At 34.3% G+C, this 16212-nt stretch overlaps 2 protein-coding genes across 3 annotated transcripts; both read right to left on the bottom strand.

Annotated features, from left to right (window-relative positions):
• Nucleotides 1-3587: 3587 nt before the first annotated feature.
• Nucleotides 3588-11346, bottom strand: LOC124532984 (homeobox protein 3-like). 2 transcript variants are annotated; one of them, XM_047108128.1, is made up of 2 exons: nt 11010-11346; nt 3588-5472 (listed from the first exon to the last, which is right to left on the bottom strand). In XM_047108128.1, exons 1-2 carry the CDS (start codon nt 11010-11012, stop codon nt 3901-3903), a joined length of 1575 nt encoding a protein of 524 aa, XP_046964084.1. In that variant the 5' UTR covers nt 11013-11346; the 3' UTR covers nt 3588-3900. The 2 variants fall into 2 exon arrangements, with proteins under 2 accessions (XP_046964084.1, XP_046964082.1); XM_047108126.1 differs by lacking the exon at nt 11010-11346 and adding an exon at nt 6630-6786.
• A 2880-nt stretch (nt 11347-14226) lies between these two features.
• Nucleotides 14227-16203, bottom strand: LOC124533291. The gene is made up of 2 exons (XM_047108504.1): nt 15979-16203; nt 14227-15692 (listed from the first exon to the last, which is right to left on the bottom strand). Exons 1-2 carry the CDS (start codon nt 15994-15996, stop codon nt 15204-15206), a joined length of 507 nt encoding a protein of 168 aa, XP_046964460.1. The 5' UTR covers nt 15997-16203; the 3' UTR covers nt 14227-15203.
• Nucleotides 16204-16212: the final 9 nt, after the last annotated feature.

The raw sequence follows: 16212 nt of genomic DNA, 5'->3' as shown, positions 1-16212 counted from the left end.
ATAGATTTCAATCGATATTTTTTTATAAATGTAAAAGTAAATATAAAATAAATGCTCAAAGCACGTTTTAGCTCATTATTGTAAATAATTAGCATAGATTAAATACCGTATATATTTGAAATAATCCTAACAGAAAGAACGAGTTTATATATATAGTCCTATGTATATTGTATATGAGTAAAGTAAAATTTTATATTTTTGTTCAACATAGTTCCTCTCAAAACATCGAGCACTACACTGCCCATTTTACCAACAAGATACAATAAAGAGTACATAACACCATCTAAAACGTTCGTGAGAAAATGTAAACAAAGTCATTTTAACGGAATGAAAATCTATGTGAATTCCTAAGTTCTATTAAGTATGTCGGCTTTAAAATACAGTTTAGAGTGAGACAAAAATGATGGATTATTGAGAATAAAGTGTTCGTAAAAGCTTGTAATAGTTTAGTTGCCTTACAAGAGACTGTCTGTGTTAAAAAATATCGGGCATTTGTTTTTTTTTTTTCAAATTTAGAATGATTTTCAATTATACTCAGTGTCAAACAAATTTATTTATGGCAACAATTAAATGTATCTAAAATACATAAAATTATTGATACCAATTCGCTTTACGCTACTGCCGGTGCAACAGGACGTTCAAATCTAAATAATTATACTTTATTCATGTAGACTCATTATATATGATAATTTTGCCTTACATATAAAACTTAGCACTGCTTGAAAATTTACTCTATCATCATCATTAAAATATTTGTGATACACGATTATGTTCTGGATTAAAAGTACAAAAAAAATTAATTTTGTTTAATTATGAATTAAATTGAAATAATCTGTTTGTCTACTGTCAAATTGCAGAACCTATACATACAAAATGTTGCACTTACAGTAGCGTTCAGTTTAATTGCTATTTAATGGCTTGTGTAAAATGATGTAATGTAAGAAAAAAAAATGACCAATTTTTCCGAAATTGTAGTCAAATTCAAATTATAAATCCTAATAACTTAAATATACTTGTAAATCCACTTAGAATAATTTTAAAAAAAAATCCTCTTTACCTGCCAGCTTGTCCTTGAGCTTAGGCCAAACAACAGGGTTCCTGTAGTCGACCTAACTTCACCATTCAACTTAGATTTTAAGATATTTTGTAATTTCGTGTTTTATCTGGTGCGCTTCGCTACTGAGATATATTTAAATATTATTTATCCTAGAAATTTAATCGCGAAGAATCGATGCCAAATTTATCTTCTCTTACCGATTCTAACGATTCTGATTATTTTCATTTGACCATCTTTTGTAGTAGAAATAAACTAGCAGTTTCACGGTAATTGGACATTTCAAAAACGCAATAGGTAGCCTAATAATAATTATTATTCGTAATGCCACTTGTATGTTTACACTATTCGATTAGAACTTAACTCTGAAGAGTTGGCTCTTCACAATTCGTCAACATATAGATTCAAATCACACTCTTAGACAATGTAGACAATACTTGAAATAAGATTATAAATAGTATAATTTTAAAATTATTTATAAAGTACATAAAAACGTAAGCCGACTCTAGACGTCGATAGATATGTCCCTTCAGTGGAATAAGACAGTTGGCTCCTAAACACAAAACCTTTCAGAGTAACTATCAGTTTACAAATTAAATTAGAGCCAGATTGGTCTGCCAAAGTAATAGAAATGTTCCTGTATTGTCCATTTTTTATAAAATCATCAACTTACAAACTCGTCCAATTAAATAAAATTTTTTTTCAGTGTCTCAGTAGCGAAGTGCCTCTCGTTTATCTTTGCAAGCGAATGGTCCAATTATATATTATATTATTGCCTTTACATGTTGTGATCGGTGATTAGATATAATGCTTTTATTATATTATATATTAGATCCGGTAGTTTAAAATTATCACTTTTAAGAATGCAGTAAGCTTAAAGTATTTGCCTTTAAATTTTGCTAGAATTTATTGAATTGTTAAATATTCTGCAAATTACATTTATAATTATTATGAATTGGATTTTGTATGTATACTTAGTGGGTATGCTGTATTTTTATATAAACAAAATTTGTTTTGTTGAATTTTATATATATTTTGTATTTATTAAGTTACATTAGATGTAAATAAATGTTTTTGCAGAATATAAAGCATAATATGTATATTGTGTGATTTTTGTTGATTATCAATTTTAAATCAAAGTCAATAAATTTAAATTTTAATCTAAATGTGTTTTATTATAAATTAATTACAAATTGACTATTCTATGCGTTTGATTTACTAAACATATTGTTTTACTAATATATAGGTAAACGGGTATATGTCACCGTAAGATTACAAAATTCGTTAGATTACAATCAGATTAGAGACATCAGACAGATTGTAATGTAAATAATTGTGTCAAAATATTGTGATCTGTCAAATATAATTGCAATTTAACGTATTATTTTCGCTATATTGTAATCTATCGAAGGTAAACTATTACATTACAATCTGTCCGCGTTAAATTGTCAACTGTCGAAAGCTCTTTCTGATTGGCCGGTCTTATTGTAAGCGCGCCCAATCATATGTCAGAGTTATTATTCGGTACTACACCATACCAATTATATGTCGACAGTTTACAATCTGACGAGTCAGATTGTATTCTAACGAATTTTGTAATCTTACGGTGACATATATAACACGAGTACTAAAACAACAAAAACTAAAACTACAACTTCTAAAAAATATTTTAAGCATTTAAGTAGTCGTAATCCTCATGTTAAATCTTTATTTCAATTTACAATTTTTTAAAGACCTTAATTTTTTCATTACTTAGATATAAAACTTCATCTGATAGTTATCTAGTGGTTAAAATTTACGTTCGAAATTTATTTGACATAAAACTCTAGGAATCAATCACTCCAAACTTTTTGTACAGTGTAATCCCATCAATAACAATTTGGTTTGGCTTCGAAATTCGTTTGCATCCACAGCTCCCTCGGGAAATCATTGAAATCGAGGAGCGTGTGACATGACTTCAAAGCTCATGTGACTTGTCCATATAATACAATAACTAGATTCACACCTCTACAAAAACAAGCTTTTATTACAATGCCTAGAACACATTTTAAACTGAAAAGTTTAAACTAACGAAACAATTTTAAATTCTTCGAAAGGTATTTTAATTGTTCGAAACATATCTATACCTCCCGCGCATTAAGTCGTACGACAAAATTTGTGATTTTTACAGATGAGGATTTTAACTTTCATCCTTGCATATCCCAGCCACCAATTCCACCAAATACCGTTTGTCATTAATATTAGAACAAAGCAGTGATGTTAGGTCTGCGATTATGGTGAAGCTTTGTCATTGAGTAAAAATTCATATTTTAGTAAAAGTAAAAACTTACAACTTTATCAAGGTGTTTAATACGAAACTATTATAATAATATAATGTAAGTAAGTTATAGTTACGGCGTATAATCCATAAACATCTACACGCATAAAGTAAAAATAATTAAGTATAGTATTTCTTATATTTTTAACGTTAATAATTAAATAATATTTAAAAAATAATATTAATATTATTAATAATTAATTAATTAACGTAATCATTGTACGAAGTCACTATACGACTTTTTGCGTGGAGGGTGTCGATGTTCTAACGTGAGTGAAGAAAATTGTCTATTTGATTACTCGACAATATTTGTTTGAATCACTTTTAAAAAAATAATTCCACGCTCTTATTTACACAGTTTTTTATTGTTAAATTGAAGTAATTTAACATAACATTTATACAATTTCGACTCAAAAGTGTCTAGTTAAGTAAAATATGTTTTTAAATTATTTCTTTGTTTAAAGTTGCTTTTTCTATAGTTACAATTATTGACAATGAATAATTATAAATTTAAAATAAGTGTAACTATTTAATAATATGCCAGTTTTTCACTATCGCCCTTATTGTTTTCACCTGAAGCCGATTGTTCAATTTCATTGTCTCCACTTGAAGATGATACCGAGGCTCCTAGGTTCCTAAACAGCAATGGTTTTTGGCCCTCATTTTGGTTTTGTTTCGTACCAAAGATGTCATTTAATACATTCTGATTAATGTCTCCAATAACATTTGTAGATAAGTTTTGAACATCAGTGTCGTTTGGCGCAATTTGTTTTCTATTATTGGATACAAAAATTTTGCCATTGTCTTGTGTCAGAGGTATATTTTTACTGGTACTAGTTATTTGATCGTAGCTAGGCATTAAAGTTTGGCTACCATCTTGTACAAAACTTGCTTGCTTATTATTTCTATCAATCATCTGAACGTAGTTTGACGGAATTAAAGAATTTTGTCCATTATTTAATGGAAGCACGTAAGAATGTTGTTCTGAATTTGGGTTTTGATACAATGCGCCGTTAATAAAACCCAAGCTATTAGTACCGGCGTATCCGTTATTGGGGATGGCTACAAGAGTATAACCATTAGTAATGCCACCGTCTGAATTCCTAAATGGTATGTTAGGAATGGGTACAATATTATCATTAGTCACATAGGTTCCAGCTAGCTGATTATAAAAAGTTGGTGTTACATTTGGAGTTAAAAATGGTTGATTGTAGTACGGTGCGCCATTATTAAGCTTATTAACTTGGGGTGGAATATTAGGTACTGGACTACCGTTTGGTGCATAAAGATTAGACAAATACGTTGGATAACTTAGGGGCAGCGGCAAGGGCTGATTGTTACCAGAACTGTTAAATATTTGGTTAGATACAACACTTGGTGCATTATGAGGCGTTTGTGTCAGTGTGTTATCTTTAGTTTCTTTAGATTGTTCAACAGCTTCAGAAACAATACTAACTTGCGGATTTCTATTAGAATTCACACCAGTAGAATCGTTATAATCTTTATGCGAAGTGTTTATATTTTTTTGTCTAACGTTATTCGTTTTCAATTTATTCAAGTTGCTCTCACTGTTTATTTTTGGGAAGTAATCAAGCTCGGTATTTTCTTTTTCATTATTGATATTTTGTTTATCTTTTTCTTTTAAAAATTCAACATTTGATTCTTTGGGCTTATTTATTACAGAGTTACATAAAAAAGCTTTAAGTTTATTTAAGCTTTCAAATCTATCTAGGAATTCATTTCCGTTGTCATAATAATCGTTATATTCTTCATTTTTTTCGAATTCTTCACTTCTTGTATTTTTATAATCTGTATTTCTGTAATTTTCCTCACAATATTCACGAATTCCCATTAAATTTTCAGAATAGTCTTCCGATTCTGGGAAATCAACTGTTTCTGATGGATCATTGTTCACAACAGATGTTCTTGTAAATTCACCTGAGTCGAAATGACTATTATGGAACCTGTCTGGGCGTTGTAGATAGTGATTTCTCATGTTCGTTTTTGGATGAATCAATCTAGAAAGGCCTCTCCTTAACCCGCCAGTACGTCTATAATAGAGTCCGTTTGCCAACCCCATGATCAAGCAGAGAACGAAAATCTGAAAAAAGATATGAAAATAAAACACTACAAAACATTGGAAACGAATAGGCTATTTGACTGGTTTTTAAAATCCATTTTATATTATTTAGTAGAGGTTAAGGAACCCAGTAAAAGTTGATTTTTTTATTTCTAGTACATATTTGCCGAAAAATATCATATTAAAAATTCCATTTTTTAATAGCGCGCGAAAACGCTATTTTGACAATATGGCGCTGCAATGGGGTTGGTGACGTCACATGGCTGTATTTTAATCTGTGGTACATATAGTAGAAAAGCAAGGTTTACAAGAAAATGACTTCATCATAAGCCCGGCCAATCAGGAGCGTTTTGTGCCACGTGACAAATGTTTGAAAAAATGCATTTTTATTTATTGATTTTTGAATAAATTAATTATTATTTTCAACTTTCGTTAGCAAATAACCATTTTTAAACTCGTAATTTACTCTGATTACAATAATTCACAATTTATTTTTCGCATTGTCAAATAGCCTATTAACAAATTATGGTCAAAACGGGAAGACGTCCAATGCAGGCCACGTTGGCTATCTCACTGAACACTAACATGGGAAATGTTTCAAGCATTTCAACATAATCAAGATGAGAATCAACAGTATGTGCTTTCCGAAACATTGGAGTGTATCACTGGAAACTTACTCACTGGACTGTGTCTAAAAATGTCTTGACAAAATATCGCAACCGCTTTTATAAGACTAATCCAGGATTCCAACTCGGAACCTCATCACAAGGCATATTATTCGACACAAGATTTTGTAGATGATAAAAAAGCTTGGAATTAATACCTGTTTACTTCCAGGCAGGACACATTACATACATATATATAATTGTATTTAACTAATATGATTGTATTTTTTAAATATTGAAAAAGAGTAACTACTGAGTTTCTTGCGGGTTCTTCTCGGTAGAATCTACTTTTCGAACCGGTGGTAGCTTCACTTAATTGTTAAATGACGTTTCAATAGTGCTTGTAAAAGCCCACTTGAATAAAGTTTATTTTGATTTTGAGTATAAAGCTATCTACTTGATCAGTCATGCAACCTGCATATTCATATTCATTTATTTATAAATCAATTAATTCAACAATCTAGACTACGTTAATAAAATATAACTAAGAAACTAATATTATTCAAGTCTAACCTGTCTTATTTGAACCATGATGATATTTGAAGTGACACAAGTATTCCTTATATAATAAATGAATATAATTTAAATGTTCACACTTTTAACGTTCCAACATAATATCACTCAAAAATGTATCTTTTATAGCCTTCATACAACATATTTTCATTAACAACATCGAGTATTATTACAAAGGAAAAACCACACGCAACCCACACTGATTATCATTTTAATTGTAATTTAATTGAGTACATCATTTTGTCGGTCTAAACGATTTTGCGTTAACTGCCAGCTATGTTTTATGAGTTTTGTCGGACATGACATTTTGTCGGGAATTTGTTTTTGAAACATATTTGCTTTGCATTTATGGAATTCAAAATAAAATATAAAGATTAAACGGATTAACGAAGACATATTTAAAAATGTTGACCAATAATTAACCGTTTTTATAATATGTAGGTAAATGAAATTCGCCTTTTCCAAGTAGAGGAGGACCGAGAGTTTGTGGAGCTGAGCTGGAACTATTTACCTGTCGGTGAAAATAATTTACGCTTTCGTATATTTCTTCGCAAACGTTTTTATTCACAGTCGAGCAGTTTATTAAGTGTCAAGGCTTCAAGTCAGTCTGGGTAGGTTACCCTATATGATAAGTAAGAGATGATGTGTGGGTGGGTACCACCCAGTGACAACAATTTTGTTAGGTATACCTCAAAAGTAGGCTATTTTAAAAATGGAATATACTTCGCACCTCATCGGAATGCAAAAACGAGAAACTATCAATTATGGCTTGATAGCTAATATTATTTAAAGTTTGTGTTAGGTCTGAACATTGAAAATGTCGCAAAATACTTTTAAGATCTCGTCCATATTTACCCACATCTTTTATCGCCGACATTTTTTAAATGTCGGTAAACAGTTCTTATTCGGCTACAAAGATTCTGTTCGAAAATAAATTTATTTACCAAAACAAAAGCGTTTAACTGATTTTATTTGGTAGCCTCTTTTAACTTGTATCGATACCTCTTAATAGCTTCTAGTCTATTATTTTTTATACCCATTTCTTTAATATCCATAAATCAAATACTTTGTCGCTGCATTAAGAAATGACAAATTATAACACTCTCATGCTTCTTTAAAAATAAAGTTGTTAGGTATACTCATTCTCTCAGGTCCAAAACTAAATATCCCAAATAAATATTTTTTAACTAAAACTATCAAAATTTATTTAAGATATTCTCAAAGTTCTGAAAAGTATTTACTATAAGATATACTTTTGTTTTGTAAAGTATGGTTACTCTGTAATTAAAAAGTGATTAAAAGATGTCGTTTCTTTAACGATTATTGGTGTTTTTCCTGGAATATATCAGTGACTAAATTATTTATTATTTTTAATAATGCATGAGTCATAATTATAATACCGATTACGATTAAAAATCATTTAAATTAAATATAATTTTTAGTATTAAAATTGGTCTAAAAGTCACAACACGTCACAAGCACCCTGATAAAAATCTGTTGTATATGAAGAAGAAAAATTGTGATAAGATAAGACAAGATAGAATGTAGATTAATTTATAAATTTTTATAAATAAAAAAAACCGCCTTCAAAAATGAACTAAAAAGAAAAAATAATCAGTTACATCCATATCCAATATACGATTTTTTAATCACCTCTCAAAGTCGGTGCCAAAATTGCTAATATAGGTACATAATACATACATACAAACCTAAATCTATTTATTGTATAGATGACACCGTTAGACAAACCTTACTATCGATACAAATTAAATGATTTCAATATAGGAATTTATTTACTTTGTTGGCACCGACTTCAAAAGGTGATTAAAAAATCGTAAATTGGATATGGATGTAACTGATTATTTTTTCTTTTTAGTTCATTTTTGAAGGCGGTTTTTTTTATTTATAAAAATTTATTTACTGCTTTTCAGTGTTGTTTTGTTATTTATAATTACAACTGGTAGTGTTTGTCATTCACTTTATTATACTCAGTACATTTCGGCTTTCGACTCTAAACATAACTCAACGCCGTTTCAATACGATGTGGACTGCAACTCAAATTAAGCGTTACCTAAGTTACAATAGCCTAATGCTAACTGCTCATCGCCAATTAGACAATGCCATTTTTCCCGATGCAATACGGTTAAACATTGAGGAGTTCTCCTGGTAGTCCACCATTGGCTAGACTTCATCATAGGCATGTTTACTAACATCAATTGCTTGACGACTATCTTAAAGAAATAGAACTAAACCCGTAAAATAGTTACTTACTAATATGTTCTGATTATGAGTTGTGGTCTTCATCATCAGTTCTACTTCATCAAATGTCACTTTTCGTGAGCATATGACCAAGGCACTTTGAATAAAACCGAAATCACTATAGGTGTGCCTATAAAATTTGAGGAGTTCCCTCGATTTCTCCAGGATCCCATCATCAGATCCTGATCTCCTGGGATCACCTGTAAAACATGCCCTTTCAAACAAAAAAAGAATTGTCAAAATCGGCCCAGCCATCTTCGAGTAATCCTCCTTTTTTTGAAGTCGGTTAAAAAAAATTAAAATACCTTTTCTGTAACTCCATTTATAATGATCTAAAAGATCATGCTTATGACCTGAGGGCTACCTATTTGATTTAAATTAAAATCTCTTCCGCGGTAATCGTTACTAAAAAAGACTTTAAAATATTATTTGATTTTCAAATATTATTTAACAATAGGCAGGCTCCTCTGGCTTCCTCTCTGCATTTGTTTCACGTGATTCTAATTTACTTTCACACATTTGTGTGCTAGGATAGGATCAAGTATTAGAAAGAGTGCGCAAAGCAGTTAACGCGAAAGACGGTTGGATCACGGTGGAAAAGGTGCGCAAAGTTAAGGACAGGAAGGTAATAGTGGGCTGCAAGACCAAAGAAGAAAGGTACAAATTAAAGGAACGGCTGAGGTGTGTGGAGGAACACATACACGTGGAGGAGGTAAAAAACCAAGACCCCATGCTGATACTGAAAGATGTTCTCGCCGTGCACAGTGAGGAGGACATTCTCACGGCACTGAGAAATCAGAACAAGCCACAATGTTCCACAACCTCAATAAATCGGATGATAGAGTGGAGATAAAATACTTCAAAAAAACAAGGAACCCACACACTAGACACGTTGTGCTCAGGGTCTCTCCGGTTATTCATAACAGAACACTACAAACGGGCAAGTTGCATATAGACATGCAAAAGATAAGAGCTTTGGATCAGTCGCCACTAGTGCAATTCTCCATGTGCCTTGGGTACGGACATGGGAGGCGATTCTGTACCTAAAAGAAAAATGCCCCGATTGGATAGCCGGAGCAGCACCATGCTGCATCAATTGTACCAGTGCGAAACTGGGTGACGTTGAGCACAACGCGTTCAGTGACCAGTGCCCTATACGAAGAAGGTGGGAGGCACTAGCAAGGGCGAAGATAGCCTATTGCTAAGGTGGTCCCCAGCCGTTCAAGGGTAGGCAACCTCACCAGGAAATATGCAGTCGCCCAAGCTAACCTCCAGCGTAAGGAACTGACAACCAACGAACTCATGATTGAGGCCAGTGAACACAAAATCGCATTTGCGTTAGTCCAGGAGCCATATGTGGGTGGCGTGAGAAGAATGAAGGAATACCGTGGTGCAAGAGTCTTCCAGAGCGCAGTCATAGGAGATGGGACTGTGAAGGCAGCCATAGTCGTCTTCGACGACGATCTTGATGTCATCCAGTGCCCGAAACTTACTAAAACAATATTGTTGTAGTAACTACTTCGAACCGGATCAGCCCATAGGGCCATACTTGGACCAAATAAAGAACATCAGAGAGGAGCTGGGCCCCAATAAACTACTGATAGAAGGAGACTGTAACGCAAAGAGCACCTGGTGGGGCAGCACCATAGAAGACCACAGGGGAGAAGAAATGTCCGGGACCCTGGAAGAGTCCGAATTACAGGTACTCAACGTAGGGAACACACCCTCATTTGACACTATACGAGGGAACAGAAGGTTCACCAGTATAGTGGACATAACCGCATGCTCACTTGACCTGCTGGAACTGATTAAAGATTGGAGGGTAGACCAAACCACCACCAGCTCCGACCACAATACCATAAAATTCAATATCAAAATACAAAAAAGCAAGGGTATAAATATACAGAGGACTACTAGAATATATAATACCAAAAAAGCAAATTGGGACCTGTTTACACAAACATTACAACAAGGCAAAATCGAAAAAGCAATCAACAAAGAAATTATTGGAAATATAGACAACAAAGAGGTCCTGAAACATATAATAAACACCTATATTCTAATAATAATAAACGCATGCAAAACTAGTATACCCTTGAAAAATAACAAAATAGTACTTACCATCCCGTGGTGGAGCGAGGAACTTGCCGAACTGAAGAAGACGGTGGTGAGATACAGACGCAGGATCAAGAATGCCGCGAAATCGCGAAGAGAGCATGTAGTCGAAGAGTACCTGAAAAAGAAAGAAGAATATGATTGCGAAGCCAAGAAAGCCCAAACACAAAGGTGGAAGAAATTCTGCGAAAAACAGGATAGGGAAGGAGTATAGGATGGAGTTTATAGAATAATAAGGAAAACCACCAGGAGACAAGAAGACTTGACCCTAACCAAAGACGGAGCACACCTAAACCCCAAAGAGTCAGCTGACTTGCTAGCTGAGACTTTCTAACCCGAAGATCTCGCTAGCGCAGACAATGTCCACCATCGCCGCACCAGAGAGGCGGCAGAGCGAATAAACGACAGGCAGGATGATGAACATCACGACCCGCCGTTTATAATGCTGGAACTAAAGACGGCGATAGGAGGATTTAATCCGAAGAAGGCTCCAGGGGCGGATGGTTTCACCGCGGACATTTGTAGTCGAGCGATATACCAGGACCTTCGCCTTCCTTGCCCTATACAATAAGTGCCTAGAGTTAGGACACTTCCCGGACACCTGGAAGGAAGCCACAGTAGTGGCATTGAGAAAACCGGGCAAGGAAGATTACACGAACCCCAAATCCTATAGACCTATATAATATTAGGAGGCTACTTGATAGTTACCTCGACGACATGAAAGTCAGACTTAGATAAGCTGGGGAAGAGACGGAAAGAACCACAAACAAAGGATGTGTGCAAGGGTCAATAGGTGGCCCTATCCTGTGGAATCTTCTGCTAGACCCACTATTGCACGAGATGGAGAAACAAGAATACTTTTGTCAGGCATTCGCTGATGACATAGTTTTACTTTTTGCCGGAGAGACTGCTCTCGAAATCGAGAGGCAGGCCAATGCTGCGCTCGGTTTTCCTCACGAATGGGGTGTCGCAAACAAAGTGAAATTTGCCCCGCACAAAACATGTGCGATGATCTTAACAAATAAATTAAAATACGACACTCCACGTTTGAGCATGGCCGGGGTGCGCATTGGAATGTTTGACGAGATTAAAATCCTGGGGCTCACAATAGAACGTAAACTCACTTTTAATACACACGTGGCTAAAATTTGTGCAAAAGCAACTAACATTTATAAGATGCTGTCGAAAGCCGCCAGAGTGAGCTGGGGTCTGCACCCAGGCGTACAAAGCCGCGATAGAGCCAGCAATTACTTATGCGGCGGCGGCGTGGGCGCCTGAGGCGGGAAAACTTGGGGTCCAAAAACAGTTAAACGCGATTCAGAGAGGTTTCGCTCAGAAGCTTTGTAAATCTTACCGCACTGTCTCCCTGAACGCGGCACTGGTACTGGCCGGGATATTACCTCTCGACCTTAGAATACAGGAAGCAGCCGCACTGTACGTGGCTCGGAGAGGATCATCCCGTTTAGTGCTAGGCGATCGAAAGACCGAAAGGGCGGTGTAATTTGCGGAATCTCCTCATCCGGCGCTGCATATGGATCTGGAGTTCTGAAGTCTCTCAGACCAGAACCAGGAAGACCATAACAATGTGCAACAGGTGCGTACCACCACCACTCACCGACGGGAGCAAGATTGATTGAGCTGGGTCGGGGCGGCATTATCCTTATGGAATAATTAAGCCGAGAACAAGGCCGTCAAACTCCGCCTACCCGCGTATTGCATAGTCTACCAGGCGGAACTCCTGGCCATTTCCAGAGCCACGAGCGAAATCCTCAGGAACAATGGCGGTTCCTTTGGTCTTTACAGTGACTCTAGAGCAGCGCTGGAGACTGTGACGGGCCAATGGAACCTCCATCCACTAGAAGTGGAACTAAGAAGGAACCTGTATGAGGCTCTAAGGCAGAGCAAAACTGTTTCTTTGTTTTGGATTAAAGCCCATGCAGGCCTTCTCGGGAACGAGCGCGCGGACTGCCTGGCGAAGGAGGCAGCGCTCTCGAGCCCGAGAGAGCCGGACTACGACCAGGTTCCGGTTTCATTCGTCAAGAGCCCAAGGATACCTAACACAGATGCTCACGGGGCATGGTGGATTCTCCGAATACTTGAACCGGTTCAAGTGTAGGGAGAGTCCATCATGTATCTGCGACCCGCAGGCTGTAGAATCGACACTACACTGCATGTTAGACTGTCCCATACACGAAATAGTCAGATTTAATTTCGAACAAAAAACGGGGGTGAAATTAGACATAAGTAACCTACCGGATATACTTGAAACAAAAGAAATCGGTGTCGATCTGAAGAACTATTGCGATAAAATCTGTAAAATAGTAAATAAGCGTAATATAGATAAGTAGTCAGTAGAAAAAATTGTATATATTAAGCATAGTTTTAGTCATAGTTTGTAAGATACATGTTTTTTCTTATTAAATTGTAAATATAAATAATTGGATGTATAAAGTCTCTGAATTAATATCAGAGGAATATAAAGTAAATAAATGAGTTTAAAAATTTTGATTTGGTGACAAACGGGGTTTTTAGCCGGTAGGAGTCCAGCACTGCCTGAGCTTTCCATTCCCAGGCGTCCATGATTTTCTCCGTTTGTCTTAACGTAGTATTTTTGCAATTAATTAGTGGGAGTAAACTTTTAATAAAAAAAAACTACATTCACAAAGGACATTACATCTTAGTTCCCAAGGTTGGTGGCGCATTGACCATGTAAGGAATAGTTAATATTTCTTACAGCGTCATTGTCTATGGGTGATGGTGACCACTTACCATCAGGTGGCCCATACGCTCGTCCGCCAACCTATAACATAAAAAAAAAATCTACGTGGGGCATATTAATTGTTAACGATACGACATATCTATATTCATCTTTTAAATTAACTTTGCTCTTCTAAACCAAAAATAAATTTAAGAGCTCTATTCCCAACGCGATTACTGTTTCAAAAGAACAATATTAATTTTAAACGTGACAGAAATAGGTACATGCGTTTTACTTATTAATGGAACTAGGTAAGTTCTTGTACTTTTCTTACGGAAGAGTTAACTGACAGAAATCGTGACTTAAGGTAACAGCGTTTTGCAACCTTCAGACGACCTTTGCCTCTCTTTCTCATCATTTATTTAGTATATACATACATATATTGTATTACATAAAATATTATTATTATATCAATATTATTTTTTGTTATTGTTTTAATTTACACGGGGTTAATTAAAAAATATATATTCCCATTAATTTATTTCATTTTGCCTATTATTTAATACATAACGTATAAAGAAAATAACCTATTTCCAAGTCAATGCGATTAAATAAAAAATACTATGAACTTTTAGCAAATTAAAATATCTAATTAATCCACAGCTTTCTAGGGGTATAAACAGTAATTGTAAACTTGTAGCTAGTTATCATAACTTATTACGGTCATTTCAATTTTAATAAATCTCTAGATATTTATTTTGTGCATAAGTTGCGTGATCATTACCTTTAGTAGGCGTGTGTATTTTGCGTACATGCGTGTATGAATGCATAATTATTTTATTTGATCTCGCATACCTTATGAATAAATATTGTTATCGATTTTAAATCAATTCTAATAGACATGGCATAAAAACATAAAGCTCCGTTCTTTTATTTTTATATTTATACATTAAATTACACAATACACGGTTTTTTCAATTTTAAACAAACAGTTTTTATGCACTTACATTGCTGGCTGAATCCTACCAAATAGGTCAAAATAATATACTACAAGTATTGTACTACACACACTAACTACACTTTAAAAAGGTCTATTTTTTAGGGATAACCCAAATAAACCACTTTCTATCGGATTACAAGAAAGAATGGCTTATTTACGTAGCGATTTTAAAAAATACAGCATCGATCCTTATCCAATGAAATACCATTGCGCATTTAATAAAGATCAATATGGCCTTTTATAACATGTAATTTAAAAGAATATTTTCGAAGATATTACACATTTAATATCATAGGACTTAGTGGTTTGTATCGTCTAATGATAAAAAAGCTGAGAATGTATATAAAGATATTTTGTAATATTTTAATCATATCAGCATTGCACCCGTGCGAAAACAGGGCGGGTCTCTATTTAATAATAATAAGGAAATAAATGGGAAGTTAGTGTGACCGTAAACTTAATAAATTAATCTTAATAATCATAATTACTTTATTCGTATCGATTAAATGAGCAAGGGAATAATTTTCTCCTCATAACTTCTCTTTTGATATTTCTGTCCCACCTCCTCTAGCAGTTCAGCGGTAATCGGTGCTCTAAATCCATAAGTAGTGGCTGTTCTCTTATCATAACCCAATCCTTTTCGGCCTATGAGCCTACTCTCATATTCAGCCTTGTAACCTTCCACGGGTTGCAAATAATGAAAGTACTCATCAGAAACGAATTTGATATCCTTCTCATTTTGATTTGATTGCTTATTTTTATTTTCATACCCATTGCTGCCACCACGGACTTGCAAGCCCTGATTTTTTGAGTTCGATCCGTTTTTGTTTTTAGAGGATTTTTTGCTTGATGTTTGTGACTTTTGAGGTTTGTAAAAGTCGCTAAATAATGTTTCGTAAAGGGTGTCTGCGGTCAATTGATCTACGTCGGTTGAAGGATCTACTACGACTTCATTGTCTGCGTAAACCAACAGGATCAGACCAAAAAGAGGCTGAAAGTAACATAAAAAATATATTTAAGGAACTCACCAATATATTATTGAAAGTAATGTTTACCATACTAATCAACTTAAAAAGATGAATTAAAACAAATACCTTGGAAAGGACAAAGGTTACAGCGCAAATCTCATATACACAAACGGAATCCTACAAAGCACAATCCCACAAACCTAAACACATTTTATTAAGAAAGCTTTAAAATATGTTTTCACAAAAATACCTCACTATGACTTTCGCGCCTTTGTTATTTTTAATATATAAGTTACTAAAAACACTTACCAAAAAGACTAGCTTCATTTTCACAGCTGTCGAGATAAAAGCTAAAACAATAATGAAACTCAACTTCAAGTTAACGCGCTTAAAATAAATAAATTCTCATGTACTTAATTATTCTTCGTGCTCATAATTGCTTTACTTATTTCGAACATCTTAAACTAGATTCTGAATGATTGTTCGTTTTGAATTTAAATAATAATGCAATAATACACTACATTTGAAGTAATTGATGAATCA

This window comes from Vanessa cardui, chromosome 10 (assembly GCF_905220365.1).
Source record: "Vanessa cardui chromosome 10, ilVanCard2.1, whole genome shotgun sequence".
Taxonomy (NCBI): Eukaryota; Metazoa; Arthropoda; class Insecta; order Lepidoptera; family Nymphalidae; genus Vanessa; species Vanessa cardui.
The sequence above is the reverse complement of the archived record's forward strand: the minus strand, read 5'-3'. Positions and strand labels throughout refer to the sequence as shown.